This window comes from Python bivittatus, unplaced genomic scaffold (genome assembly GCF_059951505.1).
Source record: "Python bivittatus isolate LINGU-HERP-01145 unplaced genomic scaffold, Pbiv_v1 ctg000310_np1212, whole genome shotgun sequence".
NCBI classification, from domain to species: Eukaryota; Metazoa; Chordata; class Lepidosauria; order Squamata; family Pythonidae; genus Python; species Python bivittatus.
The window spans coordinates 3,579,873-3,600,466 of NW_028277054.1; the positions used below are offsets into that span (position 1 = coordinate 3,579,873).

The 20,594-nt window shown below is 42.1% G+C and overlaps 1 protein-coding gene across 1 annotated transcript in view; it reads left to right on the plus strand.

Annotated features, from left to right (window-relative positions):
* PPP1R37 (protein phosphatase 1 regulatory subunit 37) overlaps window positions 1-20,594 on the plus strand; it is a 34,469-nt gene that overhangs the window by 5,329 nt on the left and 8,546 nt on the right. Inside the window, exons 2-10 of the mRNA XM_007421505.4 lie at window positions 12,291-12,388; window positions 13,096-13,141; window positions 15,692-15,792; window positions 16,070-16,189; window positions 16,846-16,996; window positions 18,120-18,275; window positions 19,121-19,233; window positions 20,130-20,271; window positions 20,377-20,543. Coding sequence (XP_007421567.1) covers window positions 12,291-12,388; window positions 13,096-13,141; window positions 15,692-15,792; window positions 16,070-16,189; window positions 16,846-16,996; window positions 18,120-18,275; window positions 19,121-19,233; window positions 20,130-20,271; window positions 20,377-20,543 — 1,094 coding nt within the window. The remainder of the gene's footprint in view (window positions 1-12,290; window positions 12,389-13,095; window positions 13,142-15,691; window positions 15,793-16,069; window positions 16,190-16,845; window positions 16,997-18,119; window positions 18,276-19,120; window positions 19,234-20,129; window positions 20,272-20,376; window positions 20,544-20,594) is intronic.

The window sequence follows — 20,594 nt, forward strand, 5'->3', positions numbered from 1 at the left end:
CTCTGTTTATTTTATTAGCATGCCCTGAACTAACCTTTTGAAAGTGGACTCAGAAAGCCCTCTTGTGTAGGAGTGCTGTATGCATTGCTGATACTTTCTGAGTGTCCAAAAGAGGTGTAATATGAGTGGTGCAGTATCCATACTCTGTGGGTATCAATTGTTTATTAAGGATAAACATGCTCTTTATTGTAAGGTTTTGTTATGTAAAAGCAATAATTGATTCAGAGACAGTTAACACTACATCCTGTGTTAACTCTCTTTCAGGTCCAAATGCCTTCTTAATATCAACACTGTATGTTGATGTAGCATGTGTGTGTTTAGCCTTTTCATGGCATTTCAGAGTACCTTCGTAGAAATTATGCACTGTATTTAATGAAGGAACCTGAAGATGAGCTCTCAGAAGGATTTTGCATTGCTGTGTTGAACCTAAGCCAGTTTGTGTCCCCTGAACATGCCCAGGAGTCCTGTTAGTGAACTTTGCATGCATAACCTGCTTTTATAGAAAATGTTGTTCCTCTTATTTTTTCCTCTTCTCATTAAAATGAAGCTGCCTACTTTTGTTTGAATTGGGCTTAGGTGACCCACATTCTGTGTTTTGTATATTTTGATTAAATTGACAGATGCAGGAATGAAGGAAGAAAAGACTTCAAAGATCCACAGAAAAAGGATTATGAGTATTACAAGTCTTCCCTAGGGCAAAGTATAAAACCAGAATTGTGTATATGTTGTTGGACACTCTGTGAAAATGAGCGTTAACATTTAAAATAAGCTGGAGCTTGGGAAATTGTATTTGACATTCTGAAGAGGTGCTGCTATTCATTATAGACAATGTTAGACCAGATGAGCTAATTAGTTGTCTCCGTTTCAGACATCTTGCGTTCCAGTGTTCCATATTTGAGAAGCAGGTGATGCTGCAAAAAAATTAATGAGTGCCTTTGTTTTGAAAACAACAATGACAGATCCCACAAAACACAGCCTTCTGTGAAATAAATTATATAACAAATCAACAATACTCCCAGAAAATAAAGAATGAGGGCAGGGACAAAGAACCATCTATCTTCCTATTTATAGAAAGTTATCTGTCCACCTAAAGGGGATTCTTATTTGACACAAGAGACAAGTTCCAGGGCTGTTGATAAGCCTAAAATAACTGGGTAGGAACATGTTGAAACAGCCCTCTCTCCTGGAGGCAGAAGATAACACTGGGATTCTCTAGCCATGAGGGTTTAAAAGCTTACTGTTACCTGTGTATCCACCGCTGTGGAAAACAACGGGTCTGGTGCCCAGGCGGCTTTGAGTTTGACAACAAGGAGGGCAAGGCTTACAAAGGAATTGGAAGAGGTTTCAGACATGGTTGAAGAATAATGCTAGGTACAGTCAGCTGTGGCAACTAAAGAGAACCTTTGGAGGATGAATCACATGGAAAAAAAAAATCCCAAATGCCTTAAAACAGGTGCTTGTTGTTTTTTTGTTTTTGTTTTTTTTTGCTTACAAAAGTCAGACTGTAAGCCATCTGGGCAAGCAACCAAGTGAAAGTACCCAGGTCTGGTTGCAATTCCTTTTGCAAATGGGGTCTTCCCATTTACAGCCTTAGCCCAGGAACCATGCTGCATTCCCCAAAATGCACACTGCGGTTGTGCGGTGAATGTGCTTCTGCCATGGATTCACAAGGCAGTCTCAGACAAGCCTGCCTGAGCTTCTTCCCTCCTCCTCTACAGTAGGACAGTGGGATTGTCCTGAAATGCTTTGAACGTTTGAATACTCTACGTACAGGGAACAGCAAGTTAGTTCATCTTCATGATGTTTCTGTGGTCCTGGGAAAAATAGCAGGATCTCAGATACTGCCTCTCTTTCCTCTGAGGAATAATGAAAGAAAGGAGCAGATACAGGATGGAGGGCTGGGCTGAGACTGGGAGGTTGGGTTTTTTTTTGCAAACCACCTTACAGAAGTTGAGTTGCCACCATCTTGCAAAGTAGTTTGTGGATAAAGCAAAGCTGTTCTTGCTGCCTGTGATAAGGAAAACCTCCTGTTCTCCCTGCCCCACCCTTTGTTGCCTCAGTATAGTGGGAGGGGTTGAATGTTCATGGCACACGATGCAAATGGTGGATGACAAGAAGAATAAAATGCTTTCCTTCTTAGGTCTTTGTTGGTCTGTCCAGAAAACCATGAGTCAGATTCACCCTCCTGCCAGGCATTCTGTGCCCTGGATCAGCTGCATCAGCAGCAGGCAGGCGAGGCACAGGGCTTCCCTCCCAATGTGGTTCTGTCACTCTGTCTGTAGTAAATATGCAGGGCGGGCAAGCAGAGTGATGGTGATATTTTCTCACTCCATCCCCATCTTTTTCTTCATGAATGGGAATTTGGGGCTGCTGCTTCGGTCCTTGTCAAATCTTAGATTTCTTGATGATGTCAAGGCACATTTCTTTCTCCAGCTATCCTGGCAGAATCTCCTCTGGGTAAATACCATGGTGGCCTTCTGCTTCCTCCTACTGTGCCTGTGGTATCTGGTGCTGCTAGTGTTTGGGTTCCTGTTTTTCTAAATCCCCATCGAGTTCTGTTACCAAGATAGTTATTCCTCATCCTGAAAGGCTCAGCTACTGTACGACCTAAAAAGTGTTGTGTATTTCTACCACACTTGACTAAATTGATACCTGACATCCTAGATGAGTTGAGAGAGGAGGGGACTACCATATGTCAGTTGCTGTATTAATATTGAACCTTGCTACTGCTACTGTAAAGCTTATACAGCGCCCACATTGTCCTCCTCTATCTAATACTAACAGTTCTAACAAAGCAGGCTTCAGCTTTTAAACCACTGGTTCAACAGCAGCAACATAAATGGATTTTGTGGCTTCTGGCTATTGCCTTTGTAGCCCAGAGAAACAGCAGAAGAGGGAAAGTTAATGGCCAGGTTTACATATTGCATTAAGTTATCACAGTTTCTTTGAAACTGGGTATACCAGACTATTGTGATTTGCAAATTATGGTTTATGGTTTAGCACAACAAAGTTAATCAACAATGGCTTATTTGACAAATCATGGTTAGACACACAGGGCTAACTATGATGTTTGAGCCCAGCTTTGAGGCTGATATTAAGTGTCTAGGCAGGTATTGTTACCAAACTTGGTTTTTTCTTTTTAATTTTTCCTGTGTCAGAGTGTCATACTGTTAAGAGACTGATACCACGAAGTTGGGCAATCGGCTTTCTACATCTGTTTCTGTACTGTTGCTGTACCTGTTGCATAGGCTGGCTCCTGCAAAAGTTAGGGAAGGTTTCCTGGATCTGCAACCTTTTACTCTGCTTTTTGTTATGATCCTGCAGCTACTTGCAAATTGTCTGATATTCTGACTACAACAGGAAAGTTTGACCTTCCTACATTTATTTATTACAAACGCTTTTAGGACCCTTCAGTCATTTTAACTCCAAGTAGCTCATCCAATCTGTAAGTTATTAGAGGCCCCTAACTTTTGATTAGCAGTGTTGGTAGTTCATTAGGAAAAGAGTTAGAGAGGGAATTAATTGGTTATTGATAGTTGCTTCCTAGTGACAGCAAGCTTAAATTGTTTGGCCTTAAGCAAAGGAAAACAAAAAGGTGACCTTTCTACAAGATTTTGGGACTTTGAACAGCTGAATGGAATCTGTTGTGGGACAGCCAGGGAAAGACAGCTGCATAACCCCCTCAAGTTACTTCTGTATGATGCACAGGTGTCATGAATTGTATTTTCTTTTTCTTTTTGCTTTTATTAATTCAAAACAAAAAGCAAACAAAAATTCTACATACAGTTATGAAGAAAAGAAAAAAAACCCAGGATATATATTCACAGGTTCTTCTACATAAGCATTTAAATAAATGGTAATAGTATTTCTTTATAAGCATCCATAGGTAATCTACATCAATAAGTAATTTGTTCACAAATTGCTAATAATATTAATTCTGCAGACCATGGAATAGTTGGGGTCAAACTGAATTCTATTTTTTAACTTTCATGGTAGCACATACCCTAACCCACTAGAACAGGTTATCACTGCCACTTTTCTTCCTTCCAAGAAGTTAGTTTTAACCCTTTGAAACAAATTAATTCTACATGCTTTTTCATACCTCATCTTTGTCTCTCTCCTCATCTTTTGCCTTCCAAACTTATACATGCATATGTGAGGATGTTCCCCCTCAAAAAAAAAAATGGTAGTGAGTGATTTAGCCCACCTTAAATCAGGTCACTGTAGACTATGACCTGGGGTAGGTGAGTGTTTCCAGCCCAAGAGAGAATTGGAGCATTTCAGCAGAACCAGAAGCACCTTTGGTAACTGAACAAGATATGGGCTTGGAGACTGGTTGGGTGGACAAAAGCTCAACAGCTATAGCTCTTCTCATCTGCAAAGTCAGGCCAGTGTGGTCAGGGGAAAAGCTGCTAGATATGTGAATTCTCCTGGTCTTCGTCCTTCCTCCCTACAATATTGGTAAATATCCAGTAACTTGAGACTGCAGTTGGCTTACAAAGTTGGTTTACAAAGCAGGCAAGCAGGAGCTTGTCCCTTTACTTCAGGAATCAAAAGTTGGGTACAACATCTGCTGCCAACTAGCTAGCATTTTGAGAATAGGGTTATTTTTGAAGCCGCAGCTTCAAAATGTAGGACCCCTTTCCTTTTCAACACGCATACACTCCGTTATTATCTTAAGACTGCTTCTGCTTGGTAATTGTGTACTGTCTGTTCTGGTGTGTATAATGTTGTGGTTTGGTTCATTCTTGGCTGGAGCTGAAGGGTTGCTTTTCCAGTGGGGCCTTTTGCCTTTGCAACCACAGCTGAGTCATGTCTGCTCATGACAATTAATGTTTTCCCCGGGAAGCCTTATGTAAGCAAGCAGTTCCCAACTTGCTCAACTCAGAGGACCTGTAGAGTCTGTGGACTTGGAGAGCAAACTTTGAGGCTTTCAGCAGGTGTCTGTGTTTGCAGGCATGTGTATGGGTGTATGGTTTAAAAGGTTGTTGCAAGCCTTTTGCATTTGAAACGAGATCCAATAAATTGTAGGTGGTTCATTGCCTGTATAAATTGCAATTCATATTATTGAATGACAGGTTGAGACTCCCAAAGCTAAGGAAGAGGGATTTTTAAAAAAAGTTATTTATACAGTAGTCTGGTTTGTCTCAAGGGCCTGGGATCTTAGGACTGCAGTATTTGATTGGATGGATGAACTGACCAATCACACTTTTAACCCGCTAGACCCTGCAGTACTCATTGAGGATGAAAGAACTGTATTAGGTTTATGAAAACTTAATATATTTGTTCCATTTCAGTCAGCTTTCCTAAGTCTGGTGCCTTGTAGGTATACTGTAATACAGCTCCCACTGTAGGAACTAAATACCTTGGCAGAGAAGACTTGTGGTTTAATCAATACCATCTGAAAGCACAAATAAAGACTGGCTTTATTTAATCAATCAGTTAATTGGTTATGATTTATTTCATGAGACAGCAACTCTGAATTATTGGTTACCTTTCAGTCTTGTCTTTCTTTCAAGGAATGAAATATAGGTTCTGGCAATTGGGCACAGCCTGCAGGAAGGCTAGCAAGATTTCCTCCCTCAATTAATTATTGAGATTTTCTTCCAGCCTTGCATAGGAACTTAAGTCAGACCACTAGTTTATCTAGTCTGATACTGTTTTAAAGGAGGGTAGGTCTCATGAGCTATTAGAAATGCTAGATAAACGGAATCTCCATATTATCAGATGTGGTCTATCTTGGAAAATATATTGCTCAATCCAAAAACAAATGCATTGTTGTCTGCATTGCTCTGCTTGTAAGTTGCTGAAGAGCACATTGTGGGAAACCTGGTTCTGTGGGGGAAGTAACATCTCAAGATCTCCTGCAAATGCAGACTTGGGTCTGCTACTAAGTAATGGTTAGATTTCCACCACTACTACCACTATTGGTCATAATCAGCTTGGACTCTCAACCTCTGAGGCTTAGCTTGGCTTTGCCCCAAGAACCCCAAGGTCGGTGTGCTAGGGTCCCTCCTGGCAAGTCACTCATGATTAATCCTAAGGAAGGAAATCCATAATACAAGAAGCCCAGATTTTATATTAGGTTTTTTCACTTCCATTCTGTAATGGGTAGTTCAAACATCTTCAGAACCCAGATCACATTGTATTGTGTGTTTTGCCTGTCACTGTCCTCTATTGATATGGACACTCAGCCTGTTGACATTGGGCCATGGACTAAATCTTATTAGAGTGTGAAGAATTGGCACAAGGGTGCCATTTGTGGCAGGATGCTTTAATTTGCTGATTTGTTTGCTTGAAGAAGACCAATCTTGGCAAGTTCCCAAAGCAAAGGCTAAGAAGGGGTTAACTCTGGATAGTGAGTCTTGGCTGAAATCCCAGATGGAAAATCTGTTGGCTTTGCGCAGGAACACACTTTATTTTTTCATTTTGCCCAAACGGAAATGTTAAGAGCCAAGTCTGTGGGTAAATACCCCAAGTCTGACAACAGGCTAAGTTCCCTGACTTAAGAAGGACTGTTGATAAAGGAGTGTGTGATCCTATTTGCATCTTTTCTTTCCTGCTGGCACTTTTTATTACTGTGAGCTCCTTGCCTCTCCAGAAAGAGCTCCCTAAAGAAAGATACTACCTCCAAGCTATTTTTTCTTGCAAGTACATTTCTTATATTTGCTGGGAGTCAGGCAGCATATAAATTTAATAAATTATTATTCTCAAATAATCAAAAGTGAACCATGTAGGATCTATTAATAATCCTGTGATTTATAGTTACTTATTTGCACTCATATTTTGACCAGATTTTATTTATTACTTTATTAAGCAAACTTATACAGCCACTTATCTACCAGGAGGAACTCTGGGTGATGAACAAAATAATAACACAATACCACAAGATGACCATTTAATTAAAAGACCATTTTAGCAAAGTGGCCTGCAGTTTTGGGTCACAATGGTGGGATCTGACTGCAGAATAAATCATCCATCTCGATTTTCCCCTACATTGTTGGTAGAATATCTTTCTTCTTTTTGCTCCTAAAAAGGGTCCACATTGAACCTCAGTGCTATCAAGCTGGATTGTAGTAAAGGGTGATCAGTCACACCAACAAGGTTTCTTTGCTGAGAGTGGTGAGGAAGCAGTCTCCAAGAACATTATTTAGTCTGTTTAGGAATGCCCTTTCTTTACTCTGCTGGCCATTTCTGGTGTTCCACCCCTTTAGAATGGAGAGGATAGGCTTGAGTTGCAACCCTTGTTATGATTTTGTAAAACCCCATGGAAGAGATCCGTTTAGATCTAGTAAGGACTTTTTCTCTCTCCTGTGCAACCTGTTTCAACCCACATAATCGCACAGCCCCCAACAAATTACTCTTAAAGGGCTATGGCCCTTGCAAGAGAAAATTCACCTAGACTCTCTGATGGTTAAAATCCAGATGAAGTGATCATTGGGGCCATCGCATTAAGGCCTAATGGCAAATGAGAGCTTTTTTCTTGTAGCCATTTGGGGCTACTGGTGTTGAAGTTTTAGGATAGTCTTTTTATCTATACAAGGGGCAGTATGCAAGCCCTGGAAGATAAGCTTGCCCTCTGGTCTAAATTCTGCTGTGTGGCGCCTTTGTAGAGGTTTCTTTGACACATCCCTTCAAGGGCAGGAGCTGCTGAAGCTGACACTCTATTGAAGTTGCACTTTTGTTTTATTTTCCACGTTACCGCTTCACCAGCAGGCCCCCAAGGCAGCTTTTCTTGTTTTTTTTCGAAGCATGACACACCTTCCCTTTTTGGCTTTTGTGGCATGGTGTCTGGCACCTCCCATACATAATCTTTTCTTTTTCTTCCCTCTCTCTGTTTTATTCTGCTCAGCATTCCTGTTCCAAAGGCCAACAGCCTTTCCCCGGAAGCTTTGCAAATTCATTTTCTAGTTCTTTTCAGACTCAAAAGAAAATACTGCAAGGTTTGAAGTCCATATGTGTTGGAGAGAAAGAACTGTATCCTATTTTGCTCTCAATCTCAGTGCAAGCTTTGTGCTGCTGATCTGATCTGGGCTGCCCGCCAGGTACAGGCAGCTACAGTAAACGAACCTGCCTTTTTGGCTCCCACCCGCCATCTCATCAGCAGCTGGAAAGACGGAGAATGAGGTCCACCTCACATGGCACCTTTTTTCAAGGCATAGTCACTCATTACATTTTCTCAGGCCGAAAAGTTTTTTTTTTAAAGTTGACTGCTGCAAAGATATATTGGAAATAAAAATAAGAGAGTCTGTTGTATATTTATAGAAGTTATTGTCTGTTGTATTTGCTGGACACATACCATAAACTAAGGATTGCAGAGGTTCCCAAAAATTATGCTTGGCCCCACTCGCTTCTAGAGGGCAACCCTTACATGCCATACAAAGCCAAGTGTGTCTCCCGAACCAACAGCTTTTGTACACTCTTGTAAGAAACCATGGTTTACAAACCACTGTAGCTTGGTTTAAACAATGCAGAGTCATAACCATGATTTACCAGTTACCGTGACTGGGTTCCCACAACATGTTAATACAACCATAAGCCAAGCATGTGATTGTGTAGCACAGTCAGTGAACTTAGCACTGCTTCAGTTGAGAAGTCCTTGGCTACCACCCTAGGCTTCTATTCACCTTACAGGGTATAGAAGATGATGGAGGGGTGACCTCTTTGTGTCAGTGCCCCACACACACTGCAGTCTGAAGGAAACTGTCAATCAGTGTCGACTGATTTTCTGCTAGAGTGAGGAGTGAGAAAAAGAAGGCTGTGCTAAAAAATAACATTGGGGAAGAGAGTTAAGAGTCCCTTTGCTTGTGATTCTGCACACTTAGGGGCAAGTCAGTGGTCAAAATATGGTTACTGTTCCTCTCACCTGTTGCCAATCCAGTGGATAGTCTCTGTTGAAAGTACCTGGCTTTCAGCCCTCCAGATCCAAACTTTGAAAGAAACATTGGCGTTGCTGCTTTTGTCAAAGCCGAATTGTGAATTGTTGTAATATATTTGTTTATTGGGGGGAGAGGGGGAGGGTATGGATGCTTTATCTGAAAAGCCAGGTCAGAGGATAGAAAACTGACTCTGGCTGGTGCAATGTAAGCAGGTCCTGTTGCTACACAAGGTGATATCAAGTGATCTCTTCTGCTCCTACTTTTTCCCCAAATTCAGTTTGGTAAAAGAGGTGTGCAGGTTGCTGACTTTTGCAGCAATGTGATACAGGAAGATAAATGCATTGAAATTACTTTGGGTTTATAAATACTCCTCTGTTTCTAAAAGTTCAATATATGTTTTGGCATTCTTCCCAGTCTTTTGGAGCAAATTTTGTGAGCGCTCAGCTAGAGGGAGTGAGAGAAGACCCTTTGGGTATGCAGAAATTCATGGATGCAGTACTGTATTAGATTTTTATGCATTTTAGGGTGCACGCCGTTATGTTCTATGTAATGGAAACATTGATGGTTTGTAGACTTGGTTCAGATTGAAGAGAGGGAATGGAATGGAAATAAGAGGCCTGGATACTATACTTTGGTCAGAGAGATTTATAACTGCTGCTTGTGTTGCTGAAAGAACCGTCAAGAAATTACTGCTTCATTTTTCTACCTTAGGCATCAAAATGTCTGGAGCTAAGCCTTGACTAAGTAAATGTTTCCCTGTCTATGTGTTCGGCAGCAGGGAGGAAAACCCTGCCTGTGTAATAAGAAGCTGGAACAATCACCTTGTTTTGGGGTTTTTTAGTTTTGTTCTCAGACTGGAGGTCTTCGAGGATGCATTTTAAACATTTTATTCCTAAAGGGGTAGAAGTGAGATTCCTAGGAGTGAAAATATTTGGATTTCGAACAAGTGGCTCTGCATGGAATAAGTATAATCCTCGTATTATACTCTCTTGGTCTAAGAGAAAGGTTAGATTATGCATATGTAAACCAAAGTACGTAATAAAAAAAAAACTTCCTGGTGCATTGAATGTCCTAAGGGGAATTACTCGGGCAAAGCTGGTATGTGTAAACAATAGAAAATCCTCTTTTCTGCTAAGAAACTATTAGGCAAATCAACATCTGTGCAGTTTTTCCATAAATTTAAGCAGCTGGCTTTTAAAAGTATTCTACGTTCTTTGTTTAGTTGTAGGTATGCTTCATGTTTATATCCAATTTGTCTGTTAAAACACACCAAAAATGAACAATATAATCCAGTAAATTTTCACTGCAGATCAAGAAAGGAAACCTCACGTCTAAGAAAATGCTCCCTATTTAACAGCGTAGTCAAGAAATCTATTGGGGAAATGAAAGTGTTAAAAATGGAGGTTTGTCCAGATAAGCAGAACAAAAAGGGAATTCAGGCTTGAAAAACAAGAACCCAGATAGCGCCAGGGTTCATATGTTGTACTAATGTTAATGTGATTTGCTTTTTGGCTTAGCACAGTGCACAAACCTATCCATCATAGCTTTGATTTATGTACAATTCAGGTAATAACGGCTTGTTCAACTAAGTGTGGCTAAAAATCCTGCTTTAACACAGGCAAAAGGATTGGAAGAACAGCATTTCAGAACTCATTGTTAAGTATCTTAAGCCCAGGGTTTTGTTTTTTTAAAAATAAAGTTAAATATACCAGAAACAGAAAATCAGGCAGGGAGATATTTGAACACTTAAATCACAAGAGTTCAGAGACGATGAAATAATTATTTAGGTATCTTTTTTCAAGGAAGTGATAGGTAACCATGTAGGCTGTAAGAAAGGTATGTTCAAAGACTACAGTATTTGCAGAGCTTGATGAGGATGGTTAAACCTTGTTCTAGGCTGTAATTCTCAGGAACCTGCAAGTACTAAGTAACAGTGAGAGATGAAATAAATATTAAGCTCCTGTACCGTAGTGTCCAAGGTGAAACAGCAGAAAATACAGAATATCCTGCTGCTTCAGTGGATAGCTGCACCCACTGAAATTTTCTCCCCAGGCACAAATGCTTAAGCTCTGACTGTTCCCCCCTCCTCCACCTTTCCTTTTTTGGCCTCCAATCATCCTATCCCAGTGGCTCTGCATTAGCTGGAAAAGTCTGTTCGGTGTATGAATGTGCATTCATTTTTGCTTCCTGTACTGTTATTTTAGAAAGCTTCACTTGCTACAATATTCAGCAGTATGCCGCAGAAGTCCCCAAGAAGTCTTTCTCTCAGCCAGCTATGCTGCCAGTGGCTGAGCTGCAGAGATCCCTTGTTAGTTGGAAGATAGTTGAGAGTTAACAGCTAGAGTTTACCTTGGTGGCAGGACCAGGCATGGGATGGGCCATCAAGGTTTCAATTTCTTCTTTCTAGAAGGCAGTTTGCCTTAAGGCTACGTAGGTAACCTACTTCTTAACCCTTGGGTCTTGCTATTAATTCTTTCCCACCTTTAATCTAAAAACATGGCTTGATGAATAGGCCTTAAAATATATCCTACATTAGAAGAGCACATTGAAGCAAATAATGAACTGCAAAGCTAGAGTTATTGACAACCTCTGCAGATTCTTGCCACAAAACTTAGTATTCTGAGTGGGTTTTTTAAAGGAAGCTAAATGAAAAAGTTCTCTCTCCTCCTGTACCTGAATGCTTGGCTTGCAGATAAATACCATTAAAACCAAAGTGTGCAGCAACTGGAACCACTTGGAAATTTCTAGTCTTGCCAATGATTGTGTTAATGGCAGAATTATCCTTTTCTGAACTGAGCCGGGCATGGGGGTGATGAAGATCTTTCTGCTTCAGCAATCGAGGTTAGATCCTAAACTTGTAATTAGATCCCTGCCTACCCAGGCCTGACCCAATCATTTTGTGAGTCAGGGCAGTTTGTTTGGCACTTCCTGGAGCAGTTCAAGTGGCCTGTCTATTTTCTTTGGGTGTATATTTGTGTTTAATGACTCTTATCGGTTTACATGCTGGTGCCAGTCTTCCTAGTTAATCACAAACCACTGATGCTGCTTAATCTTGCAAAAAGAGTCTGGAAGAGTCTCTCTCTTAATAACTGACTCTAGTAGCCCAAGGAGGGCTTCCTTTTGGAAAGAAGAGGAAGACACTGGAAATAATAAGAGAAAGAGAGAGAAGATGGGTGGGGGAATCTCTTAAAGGTAGTATGAGTATCATATTCACAACAAGCAAGGCTATGCTACTTCCCCACCCCAAAAAACTGTGTTTCTCCCAGCACCCTTTGAACTCTTATCTCCAGATTATGGTCACTTCCCTTTTATGTTTACTTCAAAGATTTTAAAGCTGTGACACTGGTACTAATCAAGGGTTTTTTTCATTATTGATGGGTTCTCCCCATCTCTTTCTCACCTTCTTTCCAGCTCAGAATGTGACCGTGGAAGAAATTCTCACGGCCTACAAGCAAGCCTGTCAAAAGTTAAATTGCAAACAGATACCCAAACTACTGAAGCAGATCCAGGTATGTCCTAGTCCTTAAAGGTATTGTTATACTGATTGATTAGATCTGGCTGTTAAAGCCAGAGATGGATATTTTAAAAATCCTGCAGGAAGCTAATTACAACAGCAGCAGGAGGAGGATTATAATTATAATGCAGTTCCTGTCCACTCTTGGGGTTTATTTTTAACAGATCTGGTAGACATAGGAACCCATTCTATATTGAGGCAGACCCTTGGTCTATCTAGGTGGTGGTGTTAATGCTGACTAGCGGCCCCTTTCCCAGGATCTTTTCTCAATCCTTCCAGGAGAGGCTAGGGGTTGAAGCCAGACCTGCTCACAGAGACTGCAGCCCTTCTCAATTCCTCATAGCATCTGTCCAGCAAGGAAAAGGCGAAAGGAGACCCCTGTGATTCCAGGATGGTTCCAAGGCCATTCTGTAAGGGAACTTGCAAAATTAACTTAAAGGCCAACTTTTCCCTCCTGACATTTAATCTTATGGGCTCCATCTTGGGAGCCATGACCAAGAAGAAAATGACTGATTCTGTGCTTAATCCCAGATTTGAAACAAACTGACTTGGCTTCTGAAGAGAGTCTGAGTCAAATTTGGAGTTAGAAGACACCTGCAAGGCCCTGGCATGCATTTCTCTTCTCCCCCATGTTTCTCTTCAGCTCTGATCCTTAATGTAGTTTCTTGCCATAAATAATAATTTGCCACTGTTTTGTTGCAGGAATTTAAAGATCTAACCCCCAGGATAGATTGCCTGGATCTAAAAGGTATGTCTTCAAGCCTTTTATTGGCACAGCTGATTTGCCAACATGGGCATGCCTTTAAGGTTGCTGTCCCTCTTGTTCACGAATTGGTTCCATTTATTTGCATTTGAAAATAGGCCCCTTTTTGCGGAGGTGGCAGAATAGATGTCGCAGATCCTGGGGTCATTTTGCCGAGTGCCATGTGCGAATTAGTCATTATCTTTTGCTGGCAGGTATGTGAAACCTGATATTCTAAAGCTGGCTCAGGTTTTCACCAACTTACCAGCACTCTTCTCTTTTGCATTCAACTTTCTTTCTCCAGTTGTAGATTTAAAAGTTAATCAAGTTTGAAAAAAATTGGAAATGCGCCAAATGGTGTAACCAGATTGATAGATGCTGATGAACATCTGTTATCTTTTTCACGGTAGCCAGAAATACGCATGATCCTGTCTGGATTTACCTGGAGTGAACCTTGCTTTTCCTCCTGTTCCTTTACCAGGTTTTACATTTCATAACTAAGCAGTCCCTTTAAAGCAATCAGTAAACGTCGTGTTTGCATTATAATGACAGGTTGTTGACCACAAGATGGGTTTTATGTGCAGAGCTGCTAAATAGAGGCTTCATTTCAAAATGAAATGCCTGTTCACAAAGAGAGACTGGCCTGATGGGCAGGGCCATAAATTGTCAGGGCTCCAGGTGTGTGAGGGTGCAGACGTCATCTGAATGGAAAATGAACGGTCACGCCTGACAGCTAAGGAGAAGAAAGAGCAACCGTGTTAGGCTATCTGGCTCTGTAGCAGAAATAACAGCCACATCTCTGAGCATCCTTTCTGACCTCGGCACAGTGCTAAATCTTCATTATGAGTGCACAGTTTTCGTGCACTGGGTACGGGCACTTAATCCTCATATCAGAAGAAGTTTGAAAAAGGACGAAGAGGTTGTAGTAGTAGAAAATGAGAAGAATTCTTGTAGTGAGGGGTAGGACCTCTGTTGTACCTTGAGTAAGTGCTTTTATAATGCCACTTATAAGAGAGGTGAGTAACATGGCAGCTACAGGACTCCAATATTAAATAATAAAAATTGCTAAAAGGGAGGTAGGAGAAGATAGAGACTTAACTGCCCAGTTATTGCAGTCTCTAAATCCAAATGTTTTTAAGAGGAAAAAAAGCACAACTTAATCTTCAACTGGACCATTTTAGCACAGTAGTTAAAGGTTCAAGTCCCCACTTGGTCATAGAGCTCTTGGCTGATTTCAGGCCAAGCCCTCAGCTCAGTCCACTCACAGAGAGACTGTGGGGATAACACTGGGGAGACCGCTATGAAAATTGTCTTGTGCTCTCGGAAAAATGGTGGAATGAAAATGCCAGTAATAATAAATGTTCTGGAGTGGCCTTCACTTTTTCTTTCTCTTCTCCTTTGTAGAAAGCACTGAATAGAAGCAGCCTTTAAACCTCATTTGCCTTATTCCTTATCTGCATAGCCCTCCATTGTGGAATACACTGCTTTCTGCTGTGGAGGATCATTCACTCACTTTCATTTTTGCTCACACCCACACACTCACATGAATGTGAGTCTAATTTCCTTGAGCCCACTTTATGGGGAGGAAATGTTGAAGGTCTTCTCTTCCAACTCCTTTTCAACTTGATCCAGAATGGGTTACAGTTTGCAAAATACTGTGTTGCCTCTTCAGAGGCACAGAATTGAGAGACAGTAGGCTACCCCTGTTACTACGAGATGTTGAAAAGATCTTCCTTTATTCCCCCAGATAATTTATCACTTGGCCTCCTTAAACTTATAAGGATCCCCGAAATTCTTCGTTGCTTCAGGGGATTTAACCGTTCCCAAACACCAACACCACAAGCAAGCATCTACGGAAGGTGAAGCTGTGTGGTGATACTGTCTGGCCTGTCTCTCCAGCCCAAGTGCCTCTTTCCCCCTTTAGTCTCACTTGACTAAACTTGACTGTCTAGAAGCTGCTAAGCTGATTCAAGTATTGCCATGTCTCCCAGTAAAAGGTTGAGAGCAGTCAAATACTGATTTACATTTCCAGTGGAGAAAAGATCCATTTCTTCCTGTAATTCCTGTAAGGCAGGGTTTCTCAACCTCAGCAACTTTAAGATGTGTGGACTTCAACATGCTGGCTAGGGAATTCTGGGAGTTGAAATCCACACATCTTAAAGTTGCTGAGGTTGAGAAACCCTGCTGTAAGGCTTGGAATGGCACAGCAGCTGAGGCTCTTCTAAGAGTTTCTCTCTGCAGGCCTGTCTGGCCTCAACCTCATTTTAAATCCCCAACCACTGCGATCTGTACAGCTTTTTCCCCAGTTGGAGGCTGAGCCATTCACAGCCATGATATCTGTGGGACTGGCGGCTGGGTTACCAACATCATCTTGACTTGAGGCAGCCTTGTCCCTAGGCCGCTCATCCCATCACTTTTCTGAGCAGGGAGAAGTTTAGTGTGTTGGCTCCCAGGATTGTCTAACATCTCTCCCTCCACCCCACCCCTTACTTCTTCCTGAGTTGCTGGTCATAAACCACCATATTTTTCAAACTATTTGTCTCTCTTGTTTTACAGGTGAGAAATTAGACTACAAGGCTTGTGAGGCTCTGGAAGAGATTTTTAAGCGCCTCCAATTCAAAATTGTGGATTTGGAGCAAACCAACCTTGATGAAGATGTATGTAACCTATAAAGAGCTTTTAAATATTCCTCTCTTCTCTCTGGTGAAGCAGAATTCTGCACCTCTTCACCATTCAAAACTGACTGTCTGAGGAATTGAAAAGGGCACCTTCTGCCTAGAGGTCTACATGTAACATCCTAATAAATGGAAATGAATTTAAATTCATTAAACTTTGCTAGTTCTGCACCCATGCCTGTGACAGGCAAAATCGTTGTTTGGGATGCTACACCCTGTTAACATTGCTGCTGTTTTTTTCTCCTCTCTTGTTTGCTAGGGTGCCTCAGCACTGTTTGATATGATTGAATACTATGAGTCAGCCACACACCTCAACATCTCGTTTAACAAACACATTGGCACCCGAGGTTGGCAGGCAGCTGCGCACATGATGAGGAAGGTTTGTACTAATGTTCTCCTGAGGTTTTTGTTTTTTTTTAAACTGGTAGGTAGCCTTGAGGAAAGACAATAAATAGCCTATTTCACCATCATACCAGAAATAATGGGAATGCCACTTAAGTCTTTTCCTGTGAATTGGAGGCAAATCCTAGGGCTGGATTTGTCCAAGGACGTTCACAGCAGTGTTTAAACCCCAAATGGGTCCCTCTGGTTCCAAGCCCGGCATTGGCCAGTTATCACACAGGCAGCCTGCTTTGGGAGTGTTACGTCTAAAGCTTCCATACACCAGGATGTTTGAAATTGGGCCTGGAGACTCCAGGGATGGATCCTCTGCACTGAGGACTATATCACAGATTTCTGCTTATTACTGCCTTCTTTGAGGTCCTGTAATCTGGGTAGAATAACTTCACACTTGGCAACATTGCATGGTACAATGTCTTGCCATATATGCCAGACCTGCAGTTTGGTAATTTGTGCTGAAGCTTTCACTTGATGAAAGAAGGTTGCCTCCGATGTCCTTAGCTGAAACTTTGTCTGTTCCTGCATATTGTGGTTCAGTCTTCTTGGATCTTAAGAGGCGGTCCCTTCCCTTCTTCCCCACCTCCCCTCTGCCACGTCTGTCTGTACCTGACTCTTGCTGCTTTCTTTCTCTCCCAGACAAACTGCCTCCAGTATGTGGATGCCCGCAACACGCCTCTGCTGGATCATTCGGCCCCATTTGTGGCCCGCGCCTTGCGCATCAGCAACAGCCTGGTCGTCTTACACCTGGAGAATGCTAGTCTGTCTGGTCGTCCCCTCATGTTACTGGGTGAATAACTTGAGTTGTCCTTTTGTTAACATCTTCCATCCCTCTGCCCCCGCCCCCACCCTATGTTGCAGTTGTTCCCAATCCCTTGCTAAGAGATCAACATGCTTTTTGTGAGTGTGTTCCTGTAACATTTCAGGCACATGGCCACTCTTAGCATGTTAAAAATAAATGACATGCAGTTTCTCAAAGGAGCTTACAAGCCAACTGTAGTGGTTCCCCCCTCCCCCCGCATCCTGTAACACCTCATTGTTATCTTGATTCTTTTCCTGGGTAAGTGGCCCTCCCCTTGGCTGATTCCACATGATATTTTTATTTTCTAAGGCTGCTTCTGGGGCTTAGGAGGGGCAGTGGACATTCTTGCAGATAAAGGTGATCCTGGAGCTTTAATAATAAATTGGAACCAGCCTGAAGGACTTAACATCCAGACTGGTAGCAATAATAAATGAAGTTTGAAAGATTATCCTCTTTGCTCATAGCAACAATATCCAGCTTTAGTTGACTTGGTTGTTTTTCCATTCCAAAACTCCTTTTAAGAGAGGAGGAGAAGGAAGACTGTACAGCTTGGCTAGGAATGTGCCTTTTTCCTCCTCTGTGGCTACTCTTTGTGAGCAGTCTATGAATTCCCTCCAAGCCTTGGCTACTGTCAGCAGTGCTTCAAGTAGATCTGTTATTCCTCACTTTTCCCCTTTGCATCCAAGGAAAGTAGAACTTTTCAAGGATTGTGGTTCTTTTCTTCCTTGCACTTTCCCTCCACGAAAGAAGCATCCATTGGTCACTGTGAGAAATAAAATGTTAGGCTAAACAGGCCCTTGGCTTAATCCATAGGACTTTTTCTCTGCTTAAAAGAGCATTAGGTGAAAGAAGTTGGAAAAGAAAGGCCTCTTAACGCAGCTTGGTTGCAGGGTGTCCCTTGGGGGAGAACGACAAAGCCTGCGTCATGATTAAAATCCCATCATTTCACTTAGACACAGGGATGAGATTTACACCATGACATCCCTGCGGCCTACCGTCATTTTTGCATCATTGCGGTTTGCTGCCAGAACTGACGGCCATGGGTTACTGGAGTGGGCCCAAAGTTGTGTTTCCTTCTTGCTCGCTCATTGATTTATTTTTCTGTTCTTAGCGACGGCTCTGAAAATGAACATGAACTTGCGGGAACTTTACCTGGCTGATAATAAACTGAACAGCCTCCAAGACTCGGCTCAGCTCGGCAACCTCTTGAAGTTCAATTGTTACATACAGATCCTGGATCTCAGGAACAACCATGTTCTGGACTCGGGTAGGGGAGATCTTGCCTCAAGCATCCTCTTTTCACTCCAAAACAGAAATCCATGAACTGCAGCTCAAAAAAAAAGTAACAGTTGCATTTCCATTCTCAGCTGTAACTTTACTCAAATTCCAAGCTGAGAAAAGTCCAGATGCTGTGGCTTGAATACATCTTTGCAAATTAAGTAAGCTTTCACGTGTCTGATTATTTTTGCAGAATTTATTTCGGTCTTGTTAGCCAAAAAATATATGCAGGAATGTCCTGGAGGTTAAGATAAGATTTTAAATAATTCAGACAATAGGAACATTTTATTTACTGGTTTATTGTGTATATTTGAACACTTAAATAAATCACATTAACTTGACAAGTAGCAGCTGGGGCTTATTTTAATGCAGTTGATTGCAGTAATTCATGCATCATTCTATTTTTGGATGGGTCAAACTTCCAAGGAGACACATTCTTCAGATTTGGAAAAATAGGGCTGTCAACTGGTAATTGATTTTTAAATAAAGTTCTTTTTGCTGAATCCTAAAGGTGGTTATTTTTTTTGAGGAACTGGTAAAAAGTGTCAGGTATCTATGATCCAAGAAACTAATTTTCAGCATTTCCTCTTTATTTAAACGATCCTACCTAGAAACAAAATAAATTATTTAAAGTAGATGCAGAGATGTTACCCCAAGAGGAAGTTAATCCAGAAGGAAAGTTTCCAGGAAGGAAAGTTTCCAGAAGGAACAAACTGATGTATTTATTCCCTTAAGCCAAATATAGAACCTGCAGATCTTCTGCATTACCATGTGCTATTTTAGAAAAAATGAAGAAAACTTCCCTTTCTCAACTGTTTGTCCTGTGGTTCCTAGGATTGGCCTATATCTGTGAAGGGCTGAAAGAGCAGCGGAAAGGCCTCGTCACACTGGTGCTGTGGAATAATCAGCTGACTCACACCGGCATGGCGTATATGGGGATGACGCTGGTGAGTCAGAACCTCTTGCTGTATCACAGGGCACACTCTTGGATCAGAAAATTGGAGGCTGCATGGAACACGGTGTGGAACTGCCTTTTACCAAGTCAGAGCATTGATCTGCCTAGCTGTGATGGAATGTATCTACAAAGAAGAGAGTGATGTGGGAGATCGAGGCTATCAGGAAGGAGGGGCAGCATTCCAGCAGGGGAAAGGAGGCAAAAGACAACACAGTCTGCAGGGGGAGTGTGGGAAGTGAAAGAGGTTCAGGGTAGCCACTCCCTAGAATCTCCCAGGGTATATCCACTAGTTGCTGTAGTATAGATTGAGTTTGGCAAGATTCTGTCTATAAGGAGTAAGCAAATAAAGGAACTATACACGACTGGACGGTTTCATCGTTGCTCTTGGGCTGGGCCTGACACTAGCCCAGCATTGTCCTCTTAAGCCAGTGGCTGGGAAGCTGTCTTCAGGAGACATTTTTTCCATTACTGCATAACAGATCCTTTTACGTGGAGATTGCAGGGTGTAGTTTTAGAAGCAAGGCTCCGCAGTGCTTCAGATTTGATTTTAAAGAGGCAAGAGGTGCCCTGCCAGGATCTGATTCCACCCTTGCCTGTTTCTGCTGATTCACTGCGTGGTCAGCCTCAGGTGATTGATTGATTGCTTGCTTGCTTGATCCATGGCTGGCAACTCAATGGATCAAGTCTTTCAGCCTCCAAGGCGTCAGAGTAGACTGTAACCTGTACCCTTCTTCCTTAACTGCCCCAAGACTCTTAGCTGTTGCTTTCTGTTTATGGGTATAGTTTGGCTAGAGTTTTGAGAGCCAGGGATTTTGCCTTTTTGGAAATGTACATATCATCTGAACTTGAAACATGGTAGCCCACAATCTGCTCCATTTGCATCTTCAGCCACACACCCAGAGTCTTGAGACCCTGAATTTGGGACACAACCCAATTGGCAACGAAGGTGTCCGCAACCTGAAGAACGGGCTCATCAGTAACCGCTCAGTGCTACGGTTGGGCTTGGCTTCGACCAAACTGACTTGTGAAGGTAAACCGACTTGGCAGCCTTTCCTGCCTCCTCTTGATGGCGGCAGAAGCCATTCAAAGTAGGGGTCATTGTCTGCATGATCTCACCAGGGGTTTTGGTGCCCAGGTGCTGTGGCTGTGGCAGAATTCATTGCAGAGAGTCCTCGTCTGCTTCGGCTGGACCTGCGAGAAAATGAGATCAAGACGGGGGGACTGATGGCCTTGTCCTTGGCTCTGAAGGTCAATCATTCTTTGCTCAGGCTGGACCTTGACCGGGAGCCCAAAAAGGAATCGGTAAGTCTGTGATAGGAAGCCAGTTCCCCATCTGGGCTCTCTCCAGTGGAC